Genomic DNA, 15,105 nt, shown 5'->3' on the forward strand with positions numbered 1-15,105 from the left:
CGGATTGCGGAGCGCCGCGGGACCGCTGCTGTCCCAGAGTCTCCCACGCGAGGGCGCTCTCCCCTTCGCTCCCTCCCTACGGTCAGCCGCTCCCCTCCGCCGCGCTGATAGGCTGACCCCCAGCCAACGGGCTGGGCCTTGAGCCAATCGCAGGAGGACACTTGCGCCGCTGCGGCCGCTGATTGGTCGGTTCTGGGCGGCCCGGTGCCACGGCGGCGTTTCTGAACCGGTGGCCGGTGCCGGTCCCGGCGCTGATGGCGGAACCGGGCCCCGGCTCGGGCCTCGGTGTCGCCGTTTCCCTTCTCATTCTCACCCCTCCCGGTGGCCCCGCGTCCAGGGGCCGGGAGGGGTTGGAGGTGGTCAGCGCGGCCGGGGAGAGTGGGTCCGGGAGCGGGAGCGGGAGCGGGACCCCCCCTCACCGGCCACGCTCGGTCCGAAGGTACCGGAGGTACCCGAGGAACGCGCCGTTCCCCGCGGGGTGCGGACACAGGGCGCCCGCCGTGGAGCTGCGGAAGGGACGGCGGCATGAGAGTGATGCTGAAGCCCCTCGCGGGTTGCTCGCCCGGTCCCCACGGTTCTCCCTGCCCTATACAAGCGCATCCCCGCCACCCCCGGCGACAACCGGGACCGTGACCCGCCGGGGGACAGGACGGGGAGACACCATCAACACTGCACAGGGAGTAAGCGGCTAATGCTGCGCCGTGGGGAGGGTCTCCGGGGGCCTATGGGCTCGGGGTAGGGGGTGAGCACTGCCCCCCCCGCCAGCCCCTCCCGTGGGTCCCCGGCTGCCCGCCCCAGCCCCAGCCCCAGCCGGTGGAACCGGCGTCACCTGGCGACGGCCACACGGGGGCAGCACCGACCTGCAGCCGCTGCGCTGGGGACCCCGGGGACCCCTGTGTCCCGCGGCTCCGCTCCCCCCGCACAGCCCCGGGACCGCCCCACACTCCTGGGGCAGGCGGGGTCCCCTCACGGGGGTCCCCTCCGTGTGTCACCCGCCACCGGCAGGTGAAGGCAGCAGCTGCACACCCAAACCCCGCGTGTTTATTGGGGGGGGGACGAACGGACACATGGAGCCCGAGGGTGGGACGGGAGCTGGGGGTGCCCCGGGGGTGGGGACAGCACCGGGGACACCGCAACGCCTCTGGCGGGCGCTGGCATGCGGGGCGGGGGGCACCGATGGGGACGTTTATATGAGTGGAGGGGTGCAAGAGGCGGGGGGAGGTCTTCGCGGGGGTCTCTTTGTGCCCAGCGCTCTCCCGGGGAATGGTCCCATCGGTGGGAGCCGGGAGAGCTCTCCCCGGCCTCTGCGGCCCCCTCCCCACGCTGGGGGGCGGGGGGGATGTCAGTCGGGGTAGATGATGAAGCCGGAGAAGGTGCTGTACTTGTTGGTGTTGCCACCGTGGACTTTGCCGCCGTCCAGCTTGACGAAGACCTCGTCCCCCACGTCGAGGTGCAGGATGACGCTGTTGCTGGCGTAGTCGTAGTTCTGATCCGCGTCCTGGGCGATGGCGCTGGCCCGCACCTGGGGGGCCACAGCCGTCAAGGATCCCCGCCCCGTCCCCCGGGCTTCCAAACACATCACGTCCTCCACGCAGGGCTGGCAACGGTGGTGGTGGTGGTGGGGGGGGGGGTGGTGCTGAGCTGCTCTGGACCCCCCCCCCACCCCGTCCCCCTCTCAACCCTGCTCAACCCCCTCCGTCCGTCCCCGCTCAAGGTCACGCCGGCAGCGTGCGGCAGAGCTGGGGCGATGGGACCGCTGGGTGCGGGTCCCCCCCCCCTCCGCCGCCCTCCGGCCAGCAGCGGTGACAGGAGGGGACAGGGACAGATCCTTCCCTCACCCTGGGGTCCCCCAGGACAGGGCCACCCCCCACACACTCCCACCGGCTATCAGAGCTGGGCGATGGGACCGCTGTGTGCGTGTGTTCCCCCCCCTCGCCTTTTCCCCTGGCCTCTCGTCACTGGCCAGCAGCGGTGCCAGGAGGGGATGGGGACAGAGCCCTCCTGCACCCCGAAGCACCCCAGGCTAGGACCATCCTACCCCCAGGCTGTCGGGCCTGGCTCTCACCGGCCCTGCTCGGTCCCAAGGACCTGCTCTGGTGACCGGATCAGGGAGTCCCTGCGCCGGGACCTCGGTGCCCTCCCTTGCCCCATGCCCCCTCTCTGCCCCCGGAGCCGGGGGATGATCCGAGGCGGCGGACGGGGGGGGGGAGGGTGTGGCGGAGCCGTTATTGATCGTTCTGGATCGATCCTCGTTTCTCCCGTGATAAATGGGAGGCGGCCGAGGCGAGGCCGGGCTGTGCCTCGGCGGACAAAGGGACCGGCCGGGGAGGGGCACAGCCTGGCCCTGCTTCCCCCACCGGTGCTGGTGGCTGTCCCAACCGGGAGAGGGGCATAGCCGGTTGTCCCCCGTGATGGCAGATCCTCCAGCCAGCCCCGTTCCCCACCGGATCCAAGCCCGGGGTTCCCGGGGGAGTATGTCCCCACTGTCCCTGCGGCAGGAGCCCCGGGAGGGGGGGGTTTGGTGTCCCCAGGGCTGGGGTGACGGCAGGCGGTGGGGATGGGGGCGAGGTAGCACCTCCAGGACCCCCCCACCATGGCCTCAGAGGGGGAATGGGGTGGAAGGGGATGGGGATGGGAAGGGTGGGGATGAGGAATTGGGGAGATGGGATGGAGAGAGAGAAATGGGGAGAAAAGGATGGGAATTGGGGTGGGAGAGCAGGAATGTGGGGACTGGAGTGGAGGGGAATCGAGGATGGGGGATTGAGGATCGGGAATTGGGGGGGGGGGGGGGGGGCAGAGTAGGGGAGCTGAGGCTAAGGGAAAGCAGAATGGGAAAACCGGGATGGGAGGAAACCAAATGGGAACACCAAGGTAGGGGAAGTGGAATGGGGGGAGCTGGGATGGGGGGAGCAGGGATGGAGGGGAAACTGGGATGGGGAAGCAGGGCTGGGGACCGGCTGGGGAGAGCGGGTCGAGAGGCGCTGGGGACAGGGTGAGGAGCGGCCGCGGGGGGTGCCGGCGCCGCGGGTGCCGGCGCCGCGGGTCCCGGCCGTACCTGTCCGTTCTTCATGAGGTCTGCCCACATGCTGGTGCCGTCGCCGCCGCGCATGAGGACGTGGTAGGTGAAGAAGTAGATGCCAGGCAGGGGGCAGGTGAACTTCCCACTCGAGGGCTCGTAGTAGTTGCCCACGTTGGTGACCACGTCGTCGAAGCGCAGAACCTCGTAGCCCTCGTGGGGCTTCCGCAGCCCCGCGTAGAAGGCGATTTTGGGGCTGTAGAAGGAGGGGATGTAACCCCCAGGACCCGGCCCTGGTGGTCCTGGTGGCCCGGGTCGGCCCGGTTCACCCGGTGGCCCCCTCGGTCCGGGGGGGCCGGGAGGTCCCCTCACACCGGCGCGGCCTTTGCGGCCGGGCTCTCCCTTGGCACCGGGCAGGAAGGGCGGCGGGGAGGCGGGGGGCAGCTCCGGGCCGGGGTAGGGGTCGCAGACCATGCGGCAGCTGCCCAGCATCTCGTAGTGCGCGGCCGCCTTGGAGCTGTGCACCAGCAGCGGGATGGCCACCAGCAGCACCAGCACCATGGCCACGCCGATGGCCGCGCCGGCCACCCGCTTCCTGCGGCTCAACCGGGAGGCCGCCAGCGCCAGCAGGTCCTCCTCGGCCTTGGCAGCGATGGTGGCACCGGCGGGGCGGACGGCACCCGGCCGCCCGCTGAGCCGGATGCTCCGGTGGGGACCGGGATGGGGTGGAAAGGGGATGAGGGTAGGGATGGAGCTGACAGTGGGGCTGGGAGTGGGGACAAGGATAGGGACGGGGATGGAGCTGGCAGTGGGGACAGGGATGGAGCTGGCAGGGAGAATGGGAACAGGGATGGGGACAGGGAGGGAGCTGACAGTGGGGACAGGGATGGGGATGAGGATGAATGTGTGAATAAGGATGAAGCTGGCAATAGGGCTGGGAGTGGGAACAGGAATGGGGACAGGGATGGAGCCAGCAGCTGGGATGGGAGTGGAGACCAGAGCAGGGATGGGGACAGAGATGGAGGTGGCAGTAGGTGCAGGGATGGGGACAGGAACAGGGTTAGGGATGAGGATGGAGCTGGCAGCAGGGCTGGGAATGGGAACGGGAGAAGGGATGGGGACAGGGACGAGGATGAGCCGGCGGTGGGGAAGGGAGTGAGGACAGGAGGAGGGACAGCGATGGAGACGGTGACAGGGACACGACTGAAGATGGGGATTGGGATGGAGCTGGCAGCAGGGCTGGGAACAGGAGCAAGGATGAGGACAGAGATGAGGATGGGGACAAGAATAGGAATGAGGATGGGGACAGGGATGGTCAAAGCAGAGGGGCTGGGGGCAGGGATGGGGACAGCAGCAGGGCTGGAGCCGAAGATGGGACCGGGAGTGGGGCCGGAGCTACGAATGGAGCCGGGACTTGCTCTGGCGAAGGGGACGAGTCTGGCGCCACCGATGGAACCGGGAACGGAGCCGGGACCCGAGACAGCGACAGAGCCGGGAGTGGAGCCGGGGAAGGGGCTGAGATCGGAGCCGAGAAGGGAGTCGAGAGCGGAGCTCCTGCAGCAGCCGGAACCGGAGCCGGTGTTGGAATCGGGGCTGGAGCCGATGATGCAACCAGGACCGGAGCCGGTGCTGGAGCTGGTGATGTAACCGGAGCCGAGATGGAACCGGGACAGAGGCGGGAAGGAGCTGGGGATGGAGCCGCCGCGACGCGCGGGGCAACTTCTCATCAAGTTGCCCGAGACCGGCACCCCCGGGACGGGTGCCCCCTCCCCCGGGACCGGCGCCGCCGCTGCCCCTCTCTTCCCGGTGCGCACCGGCGGGGTCGCGCAACGCTGCCCGGGGCCGTTCTCCCGGAGCATCCCCCCCGCCCGTGCCCGCCAACCACACGCCCCCATCTCGGGGATTCCGGGGGGCGCAGGGCCCCCGGCCCGCGGCGCAGCCCACCCCCACCCCCCCCCCCCCGCCCTCCCCGGTGCCCGCCGGTGCCCGCCGGTACCTGTCGCCCGCGGCGCCGGGAGCCACGTGCCGGGTCCGCCGCCGCCCGCCCCGCGCCGCGCCCGCAGCCCCGCTCCGCCCGCCCCGCTCGACGGCACCGGGCACGGCGGGGGCGGGCGGGGGAGGGACGGGAGAGAGGGGGGTGCCCGGGGTGGGGTGAGGGGTACAGGGAGATAGGTGTCGGGGGGGGGGTCGGTGCAAGGGGGGGTGCAAGGGAAGGGTGGAGGGGGTGCACAGATCTAGGAGGGGGGGCCCTGAACGTGGGGTTCCTGTACAGGGTGCGGGGGGGGGGGGGGGATGTGCAGAAACCTGGGGGTGCAGAGCTGTGAGTGTGCAGAGGGAGCAGAGGGTGCTGGGGTTGGGGTTGGGGGTGCTGGATGCAAGTCGGGTAGGGGGCTGTGACTGGGGGGGGGTGTCACCCAAAGGGTGCCAGGCCTTGCGTAGCAAGGGGGCTGCAGGTGCAGGGGGGACAGGCGCCCCCCCCCCCCGCCCTTCCTCTGTTGACACAGCCCCGCGGGGCTCAGCCCCATGCAGGCGCCAGGTGGGCTCGGGGAGACCCTCCCCAGGACCCCTGCCAAGTGTGTGGCTGCTGCTGGGGAGCCCCAGGCTTGGGGGGGTCGGCTGTGGGGGGGTCCAAGCTCTGCCAGGGTTCAGGGCTCCTTCCCAATCCCAGGGATGGGCACGGAGCACCATCCTGGGGCGTGTGTGTGTGTGTGTGGGGGGTCTCGGTGTCCCCTCCTCCACCGCTATCGAGGTGCCCACGAGGCTGGGGCCGCTGGAAGGTTGCGGCTGCGGCCCCGGCGCCCCCGGCGCGGGCCCGGGGGGGCTCATTTGCGGTTGATCTTTTCCGATCTTGCCTGAATTTGCTCCGTTATGCAAAGCGAAGCCTCGGCCTCTGCTCTCCCGTGGAAGAGGCGGGGGGGAAGGGGGAGGAAGAGCTGCTTCCCACTCCCCACATCCCCTCCTGCTTCACCCCCATCCCCTCCAGCTCCCCTCCATCACTCCCCACTCGCCCCCATCCCTTCCAGCTCTCCTGTCCATTCTTCCTTCCCCTCATTCCCTCCTGCTCTTCCCATCCCCTCCTGCTCCTCTCCATCATCCCCTGCTCCCCTCATTCCTTCCTGCCCCTCTCCATCCCCTCCTGCTCTCCTCATCCCCTTCTGCCCCCCTCCACCCCATCCTGCTCCCCTCCCTCACTCCCTGCTCCCCCCTTACCCCCTCCTGCTCCCCCCTTTCTCCTCCTGCTTCCCAGCAGTTCCAGAAGGGGAAAGAAGGGAAATCCAGGCCAGAGCCTCTGGTTGCCTTCACCTTGGTGTTGCCCCCAGCCTGGGACCAGCCTGGTGCCTCCGTGGGGGGTGTGGGATGAGTTCTTCCCCCCCGGGGCGGGGAGGGGGCTCTGCACACACACGTGTGGGTGTGCACACGCGTGTCCTTGCGGCGTCAGGAGCTGGCCCTCAGGGCTCTGGTGGGGGGAGGTGAGGGGTGGGGTGGGCGGGGGGGGGGGGCTGTGCATGTGTGTGTGTGTGCTTCGGGCATGTGTACATGCTAAGAGCATGTGTACATGCTAAGGGCACGTGTGTGTGCTCTGTGCACACCTGTGCATGCCGTACATGTGCTGAGAGCATGCCTGTGCCTGCTCTGCACAGGCAGTGTGTGTGTGCTCTGGGCATGTCTGCATGCTAAGTGCATGTGTGTGTGCCCTGTGCCCGTGTGTGTGCCCTCTGCATGTGTCCTGTGTGCCCTTTGCCCATGTGTGTGTGTGCCCTCTCCACGTGTGTGTGCCCTGTGCCCATGTGTGTGTGCCCTCTCCACGTGTGTGTGCCCTGTGCCCATGTGTGTGCCCTCTACATGTATTCTGTGTGCCCTGTGCCCATGTGTGTGTACCCTGTGCCCATGTGTGTGTGCCCTCTCCATGTGTGTGTGCCCTGTGCCCATGTGTGTGCCCTCTGCATGTGTCCTGTGTGCCCTGTGCCCATGTGTGTGCCCTCTCCACGTGTGTGTGCCCTGTGCCCATGTGTGTGCCCTCTACATGTATTCTGTGTGCCCTGTGCCCATGTGTGTGTACCCTGTGCTCGTGTGTGTGTGCCCTCTCCACGTGTGTGCCCTCTCCATGTGTTCTGTGTGCCCTGTGCCCATGTGTGTGTGCTCTCTGCATGTCCTCTGTGCCCTGTGCCCATGTGTGTGCCCTCTCCACGTGTGTGTGCCCTGTGCCCATGTGTGTGTGCTCTCTGCATGTGTGTGTGTGCCCTCTCCACGTGTGTGTACCCTGTGTCCATGTGTGTGCTCTCTGCATATATGTGTGTGCCCTCTCCATGTGTGTGCCCTCTCCATATGTCCTGTGTGCCCTGTGCCCATGTGTGTGTGCCCTCTGCATTTGTGTGTGCCCTCTCCACATGTGTGCTCTCTGCATGTGTCCTGTGTGCCCTGTGCCCATGTGTGTGCCCTCTGCATGTGCGTGCGTACCCTCTCCACGTGTGTGCTCTCTCCACGTGTTCTGTGTGCCCTGTGCCCATGTGTGTGTGCTCTCTGCATGTGTGTGTGTGCCCTCTCCACGTGTGTGCCCTCTACATGTATTCTGTGTGCCCTGTGCCCATGTGTGTGCCCTCTGCATGTGTGTGTGTGCCCTCTCCACGTGTGTGCCCTCTACATGTATTCTGTGTGCCCTGTGCCCATGTGTGTGCCCTCTGCATGTGTGTGTGTGCCCTCTCCACGTGTGTGTGCCCTGTGCCCATGTGTGTGCCCTCTGCATGTCCTCTGTGCCCTGTGCCCATGTGTGTGCCCTCTGCATGTCCTCTGTGCCCTGAGCCCATGTGTGTGTGCCCTCTCCACGTGTGTGTGCCCTGTGCCCATGTGTGTGTGCCCTCTGCATGTGTGTGTGCCCTCTGCATGTGTGTGTGCCCTCTGCACGTGTGTGCCCTCTACATGTATTCTGTGTGCCCTGTGCCCATGTGTGTGTGCTCTCTGCATGTGTGCCCTCTCCATGTGTCCTGTGTACCCTGTGCCCATGTGTGTGCCCTCTGCCCTTGTGAGTGTGCCCTCTCCACGTGTGTGCTCCCTGCCTGCCTCCTGTCTGCCCTGTGTGCGCTCCGTGCCCGTGCCACACGCGTGTGCACACGCACACACCTTGGGGGGTGCAGCCGTTGCCAAGCTCCCGCCGTGCCCCCTCCTCCCCGCCTGGGTTGTCCGTTCCGTGTTGGCAGCTCCGGCAGCTCCGGCTCGATCCCGGGAGCCTCCTGCTGGATTTATGTCTCCGTCGGCGGAGGATCGATGGGTCCCGAACCGCCCGGGCTGGGCACAAATCACGGCGGCTGCGGCGTCTTCCCGCCCCCGGTTGGGGACGGTGCCAGGCGCTCGGTGCCACCATGGCTGTCGCCCGCGCCGCTCCCCGCCGTGGCGAGGGGGGGGACACGGGAGTCCCGCCGCCCGCCACCGGCTCCTGGCTGAGCCTAATGAGCAGCAACAGCCAATTAATTAGGCGAGCTGCGAGGGGAAGCCCGAGCGCTAATTAGCAGGGAGCAAGGAGCTGGTGGCCGGTGGCAGGGCCATGGCCGTGGGGACAGTAGATGGCATCGGGGGGGGGGTGTGTGTGTGAGGGGGGCAGGGTGTCTCGGGTGACCCCAGAGGGAGACAAGGCAGTGACAGAGAGAAAGGTCAAGGCTGAGTGGCCTTGGGGACATGGGGAGGGACGGGGGGGAAGCGGGGAGGGGGGGGGGGAGGTGTCAGGGCCTCATCCTGCTCTGCGCTGCCAGGCTGGTGCCAGCGACCGCGGCGGTGACATCCCCGGTGCCACGCGCTGTGCCCATCCCGGCTGACCCCCGAGCCCGGGCCGCTGCCACCGGGCACCCCGCTGGGGACCGAGACGAGGCCGTGGCCATGGAGCCGGCGGCTGCAGAGCCCGGGGGCCGGGAGGCGAGCCGCGGTGCCAGCCGCGGGGGTTGGCTGTGGCTGCGGTGCTGCGGTGCCAGGGCGCAGGGCATGAATAAATGCATAAGGGCCATGTCCCTGCGTCCCCTGCCTGCAGCCGGCGGGGCTGGCACGTGGAGGGGGCTCAGTGCCACCGCCCGGCGATGCCACATCCACCATCCGCATCCACCCCCACCACCCCCCTCCCGCCGAGGTCCCATCGGATGGAGGAGGGACAGCGGCACAGGGACCCGCGGGGAGGTCACATCCGGCGCGGGCATGGTCACGGTGCTGGAGGCCTTGAGTGCTGCTCCGTGCTGGGGCTTGGGGCCTGGCACCCACTGCGTGGCACCCGGGGGCTGGTTCATTGCCCACGGTGCCCTGGGCATGGCACCCAGCGTGTGGCACCCACTGCTGTGGTAAATCGGGAGGGGTCTCAGCTGCATCCCCCCACGGCCGTGATGAACTGGGGGGGGGTCTCAGCTGCACCCCCCCCCCCACTGCCGAGATAAATTGGGGGGGGGTCTCAGCTGCACCCCCCCTGCTATGATGAACTGGGGTCGGGGGGGTCGGGAGGGGCTGCCTCAGTTTTGGGGTGGGGGTGAAAGTCCTGGGGAAGGGGCGGGTGGGGGATCCCGGAGGTGGGGTGGGGGGCGTGGGGGTGGGGATGTTGCCTCCCCTCCCTCTGCCTTCCCCCCCCCCCCCGGGCCCCCCCCCGGCGCTGTCGGTCACGGCGCTGGCTGCAGCCGCCGGGATGGATCCTCTGGACAGGAGGATTTATTAGGGATGCGGGGAGCTGTCAGCCGCAGAAATCCCGGGATCAGCCCGGGGGGGGAAGTCAAGGCTCGGGGAGGGGTCCCATTTATCCCCCCCCGCCCACGCTCCTCACCCCCCCAACACCCCCTGACCCTCCCCCCGCCCCAACCACCTCCCTGCCACCTCCTCCCCCCGGGTCCCTCCATCCCACGGAGGTGCCGGTAAACCGGGGGGGGGGGGGGGGGGGGGCTCCCTTACCTCCCTCCCTCCAACCCCTCCCTGCCCGCCCTGTGCCCCCCGGCCCCCCCTGGGGCTCATTGCGGATGCGGCTCATGCCCGGGGCTGACAAATAGGCTCCGAAATCAGACAATTAGCCGCTGCCAGCCGCCGATTAATGCGCAGCCCCCCCGCCCCCAACCCCCCCAACACCTAGAGCCGAGCCGGGGGCGGAGGGGGGGGCCGGGGGGGCAGAGCTGGCAGTGATGGACGAGCCCGGGGGGACCCCGGCCCCGCCGCCCGCATCAATTACCGGGAGTGACACCGAGCGGGGCGGGCGGGGCGGGGGCGGAGGGGGAGGTAAACGGGACCGGGGTGGGAGGGGAGGGCGGGGGGGGGGGGGACACGCAAAGGGGGCCAGGCCTGGTCCCCGAGTGCGTGTGAGTGTGGACACGCGTGTCAGAGCATGTTCACGTGTGTCAGAGCCTGTGGTTGTGTGCGTGGCCGTTATCATGCGTGTCAGAGCATGTTCACGCGTGTCGGAACAGGTTCATGCGTGTCAGAGCATGTCCCCAGCGCTGTGTGTGGCCACGCGTGGGACACAGAGGGGAACAGTTCGTGCTCTGGGAGCCTCAGACCATGCTCCCCACGTGTCCCTGGCTGCTGCCCCCACGCGTGCCCAGCTGTGCCCCCCGCACGGCCCCGGCTGTGCACTCCGTGTCCCCGCCAGGGTCTCTGTGTCCCCACCTTGGTCCTTGCGTGTCCCCAGTCGCCGTCCCCGCATCCCCACGGTGCTCCCTGCGTACCCTCCTTCACCCCCACACCTCCAGCTCTGTCCCCCCGTGTCCCGGCTCTGTCCCCCCGTGTCCCGGCTCTGTCCCCCCGTGTCCCGGCCGTGGTCCCCGGGCGGTCGGGGCCCGCACGCCGGTGGCGGGGGCTGATCGATGGAACCAATTACGCCGCGCACGGAGCTCCCGGGGGGCCGGGGAGGGGGTCGGGGGGGGGGTCGGTGGGATTTGATGGGAACCCTCCCGGGCTGGGGCACCCCCGGGGGCTCCTCTGCACCACTTTGGCCTCGCGTGTTGCGGGGTGGGGGGGGGAAGGTCCACGGAGAAATTGAGGCTGTGGTGGAAGTGGGGGGGGCTCCGACCACCCCCACCCCCCCCCCCGCCCCTCCCTATCGATCGCCGGAGGCGGATTTGACATTTACAAATCCAAAGGCTTCAGGTTATCGATCGGGATGAGAGACCCCCCCAAGGCCCCCCCAAATCGATCCTGTGCTGATATTGAGGTTGGGGGGGGAGGACGGGGGGGGGCACAGCACCGCAGCCCCCCCCACCCCCCAGCCTGGGATCCTGGAGGGGTCTAGGAAAGGATCCTGAGGGGGGGGGGTCCAGGGAGGAGCGCTGGGGGTACAGAGAGGGGTGCGCTGCCCACCCATGCCGGATGCCCCCCCCGGGCTTCGCTGAATGCTGGCGGAGCTGGACAGCCCCCCCCCCCCCCACCGCCCCCCCTCCCCTACGCGGACTCGGGGGCAGCGGAGCGTGGGCGGGGGGGGGTCCGCAGGGAGCTGCTGTCAGGGAAGCAGCGAGGCGCGGGGTGGGCAGCGCGGGGAGGGGGGGTGGGGGGGGGACGGCTGTCAGCCCGGACCTGATGGGCAGCAGAGCCCGGAGCGAGGGGCGGGGGGGGGGGGACATGACACGCACACGGACCTGCAGCATCCCCCAACCCCCAGCCAGCATCCCGGGTGGGGGAGGCTGCCCAGGCACCCAACGCCCCCCCCCCCAAAAGCAGGGCTTGGCCCCATGGCACCCCCAAACCCCTGGCACGAGGGGAGGGGTCCCCGTTCAGCTCCGTGGGGTGCGGAGGGCGATGCACCCCGGGGGGCGCTGAGCTGGGGGGGGGGGGAGATGATGTGGGGGGGAATATTCGCAGCCCCCCATCTTCCCCCTTCGCCCAGCTGGGTACCAGGAGGGTGCTGAGCTGGGGGGGGGAATGTTCGGAGCCCCTCGGGGGGTGCTGAGCTGGGGGAAGGGGATGTGGGGGGGATGTTCGGAGCCCCTGGGGGAGTGCTGAGCTGGGGGAAGGGGATGTGGGGGGGGATGTTCGGAGCCCCCCATCTTCCCCCGTCGCCCAGCCGGGTACCAGGAGGGTGCTGAGCTGGGGGGGGGGGATGTTCGGAGCCCCTGGGGGGTGCTGAGCTGGGGGAAGGGGATGTGGGGGGGGATGTTCGGAGCCCCTGGGGGAGTGCTGAGCTGGGGGAAGGGGATGTGGGGGGGGATGTTCGGAGCCCCTGGGGGGATGCTGAGCTGGGGGGGGAGGTGTGTGTGTGGATATTCGCAGCCCCCCCACTCCCAGCCGGGTACCAGGGGGTGAAGCTGCCGGCGCCGGGCGCTGCGGGGCCGTTAATTATGGATGAGGCCAAATTGGCCTCCGCTGCCGCTTAATCCCCGCAAACACGGCGCGGGCTGAGCAAACACCGGGCGGGGGGCGAGGGGGGGAGGGGGGGAAGGCTGCACCGGGGGCACACCGAGGGGTGCGGCGGGGGGGGGGGGGGGGGAGGGGGGCACTGCACCGAGCTGCATTGGGAGGGGGGCAACAGCTGGGGAGCTGCACCGGGCGGGGAAGGACGGCACCGGGGGAGGCTGCATCGGGGGGGGGCGCGCACCCAGCACCGGGGAGAGGGGGGGCGCAGCGTCGGGGGGCGAGGGGGGTGTGTGTCACATCCCCCCGTGCGGAGGGTACCCCAGTGCCAGGTGGGGTTTGGGGGGGATGAAAGCTCCTCGGAGGGGGTACAGGGCTGGGAGGGGGTACTCGGGACCCCCCAGTTCTCCCTGCAAGCTCCCCGGTGCCCCCCAGTCCGTCCGTCCCCCCCGCCCAGCGCCCGGCGGTGGCGGTGCCGTGGCCTTTGCCCGGTGTCGTGCTGGAGCAAAGTCTGCCGGGGGGAGCGGTGCCACCGGGAGCGGCTGGGGCGAGGTGGGTCAGGGAGGGCTGGAGCCGCACCAGCGGGGGGGGCTTGGGAGGGGGGGGCTGTGGGGAGGGCACCAGCCCAGGGTGGGCTCTGGGGACCCTGGGTGGGCTGAGAAGTTTCTGGGTGGGGCTGGGGAACCCTGGTGGGGGGGGAGCGTGGACCAGTCCTGGGTGGGACCACAGGTGAGCAGAGATTGGATCGGGGTGGGCGTGGGGGACTCCGGGTGGGCATTGAGGGAGCTGGGTGGGCACTCAGAGTGCTGGGTGGGGGTGGGCCAGCCCTGGGTGGGAGTATGGAAGCTGGGTGGGCACACCCTGGCTATAAACGGCCGCACGGCACATCGGGTGGGCTGACAGTGCCCCTGGGTGGGCACAGAGGTGACTGGAGGGTCTGGCCCCGGCTGGGGGCCCACTGCGAGCCCTGATCTCGGTGTCCCTCCCGCAGGGTGCTGGCTCCGGGGGCCGGACCGGTGCCCACCGGGGCGGTGCTGCCCCCCTGGGCGGCGCAGTTGAAGCGCTCGGCGTGGCCGGGCGGAGGATGGCCAAGAGGCTGCTGGTGGCCTACGGGCTGTGGGCACTGGGGGGGCCGCTGGGGCTGCACCACCTCTACCTGGGCAGGGACAGCCACGCACTGCTCTGGATGCTGACCCTGGGCGGCTTTGGCGGTGCCTGGCTCTGGGACTTCTGGCACCTCCCCGGCTGGGTGGCCGCTGCCAACGGGACTGCGGTGCCCACCGACCACAGCGGCGCTGTGCCAGCCTTCAGCCCCCTGCGCCTGGCAGGGCAAGTGGCAGTGGGGATGTATTTCGGCTTGGTGGCGGCGCTGGGGCTGCCCTGGGTGCCAGCGCTGTTGGTACAGCCCCTGGCTGTGGGGCTGGGGGTGCTGCTGGTCTCTTGGGTGGGCAACGAGATGACAGAGCCCCCCAGCACCCTGGCAGCAGCCTTCCTCACCTCCCTCCTCTTGAAGGGCAGGGTGCTGGCCCTGCTGCCCGTCAGCGTGGCCGCCAGCGTCGCTGCCCAGCGCCACCGGCGCTACAAACCCCGCGGGATGCCGCGGCCGGGGCTGCCCACCCGCCTCTACCACCTGGGGCTGGCATGCCTGGCATTCACCACCCCGCTGGCCTGCCGTGGGTTCTGCGGGGCCGCCGGGGCGCTGGGCACCCTCCTGGCCCTGCCCCGTGCTGCCGTCGAGCTCCTGCTTCTGCCCCTCCGTCCCTTCTGGCTCCTGGCAGAGGTGCTGGGCATCCTCGGCACCAATCCTGCACGGGAGAGCGGTGCCAGCTTCAGACAGAGCAGCTGGAGCGAGAGGCAGCAGTGGGCATATGAGGTGAGGGTGCTGTGCTGGGTGCCCAGCACGGAGGGGGAGGCTGGGGAGGGATGGGTGCAGGGGATGGGTGCTGGGGTGCGATGGGTGCTGTGGTTGGATGCTGTGGTGGCTTTTGGCTGCCCCCATACCTTGTGGGGACACCGCCCCATATTGGGGTCCCCTCTGAGGGCACACACGCCACCCCATGCACGGCACCGGGGGTGCCCCAGCACCGGGGGTGCCCCACATCACAGCTCTCTCGCCCCCAGGTCCTGGGTCTCCCTTCTGGCTCCTCCAGCGAGGACGTGCACCGGAGCTACCGGGAGCTGGTGAAGCTTTGGCACCCGGACCACAACCGGCACCGGGCCGAGGAGGCTGAGAGACGATTCATAGAGCTGCAGGAGGCCTACGAGGAGCTGGCAGGACCCCGGAGGGCTGCTGGGGGGTGACAGCAGGGACCGAGAGTGGGGCCGGGGGGTGTCAACAGGACTTTCCTTCTCTCTGTGGCTTTGTTCCTCCGCTCGGTGCATCGGGGGGCAGGGGACCGCGCGGCAGAGCCCGGGGAGCACCGGGCCCCCGGGAAAAGTGTCACCCAGGGGTGTCACAGAGGCATGGAGGGGACTGGTGCCACCCACTGCATGGGCATGGTGCCACCCGCTGCAAGGGGCTGGGGTCACCCACTGCACGGGGATGGATGCTGCCACCCGCTGCAGGGGGCTGGGGTCACCCATTGCACGGGGATGGATGCTGCCACCCGCTGCAGGGGGCTGGGGTCACCCATTGCAGGGGGATGGATGCTGCCCCCACTGCAGGGGGCTGGGGTCACCCATTGCACGGGGATGCTGCCACCCGCTGCAGGGGGCTGGGGTCACCCATTGCAGGGGGATGCTGCCCCCACTGCAGGGGGCTGGGGTCACCCATTGCACGGGGATGGATGCTGCCA

At 69.6% G+C, this 15,105-nt stretch overlaps 2 protein-coding genes across 2 annotated transcripts; one reads left to right on the forward strand and one right to left on the reverse strand.

Annotated features, from left to right (window-relative positions):
* Nucleotides 1-1,071: 1,071 nt before the first annotated feature.
* C1QL4 (complement C1q like 4) lies at nt 1,072-3,600 on the reverse strand. Its single transcript, XM_068170815.1, has 2 exons — nt 3,056-3,600; nt 1,072-1,522 (listed from the first exon to the last, which is right to left on the reverse strand). Exons 1-2 carry the CDS (start codon nt 3,575-3,577, stop codon nt 1,343-1,345), a joined length of 702 nt encoding a protein of 233 aa, XP_068026916.1. The 5' UTR covers nt 3,578-3,600; the 3' UTR covers nt 1,072-1,342.
* A 9,202-nt stretch (nt 3,601-12,802) lies between these two features.
* On the forward strand, nt 12,803-14,668 carry DNAJC22 (DnaJ heat shock protein family (Hsp40) member C22). The gene is made up of 3 exons (XM_068170806.1): nt 12,803-12,862; nt 13,302-14,183; nt 14,432-14,668. The coding sequence occupies exons 2-3, from the start codon at nt 13,395-13,397 to the stop codon at nt 14,609-14,611; spliced, it is 969 nt and encodes a 322-aa protein (XP_068026907.1). The 5' UTR covers nt 12,803-12,862; nt 13,302-13,394; the 3' UTR covers nt 14,612-14,668.
* Nucleotides 14,669-15,105: the final 437 nt, after the last annotated feature.

Source organism: Melanerpes formicivorus, unplaced genomic scaffold (assembly GCF_026170545.1).
Source record: "Melanerpes formicivorus ecotype bairdi unplaced genomic scaffold, bMelFor1.0.p_v2 SCAF_630, whole genome shotgun sequence".
In the NCBI taxonomy this organism is placed as follows: Eukaryota; Metazoa; Chordata; class Aves; order Piciformes; family Picidae; genus Melanerpes; species Melanerpes formicivorus.

What these genes read in the sequence shown, in the direction of transcription:
- DNAJC22 (XM_068170806.1), top strand. Translation starts at nt 13,395, where the DNA reads ATGGCCAAGAGGCTGCTGGTGGCCTACGGGCTGTGGGCACTGGGGGGG. An exon ending in GGCAGCAGTGGGCATATGAG is followed by an intron (nt 14,184 to 14,431) that starts GTGAGGGTGCTG and finishes TCTCGCCCCCAG; the next exon opens with GTCCTGGGTCTCCCTTCTGG.
- C1QL4 (XM_068170815.1), bottom strand. Translation starts at nt 3,577, where the DNA reads ATGGTGCTGGTGCTGCTGGTGGCCATCCCGCTGCTGGTGCACAGCTCC. An exon ending in ACCTCATGAAGAACGGACAG is followed by an intron (nt 1,523 to 3,055) that starts GTACGGCCGGGA and finishes GTGGCCCCCCAG; the next exon opens with GTGCGGGCCAGCGCCATCGC.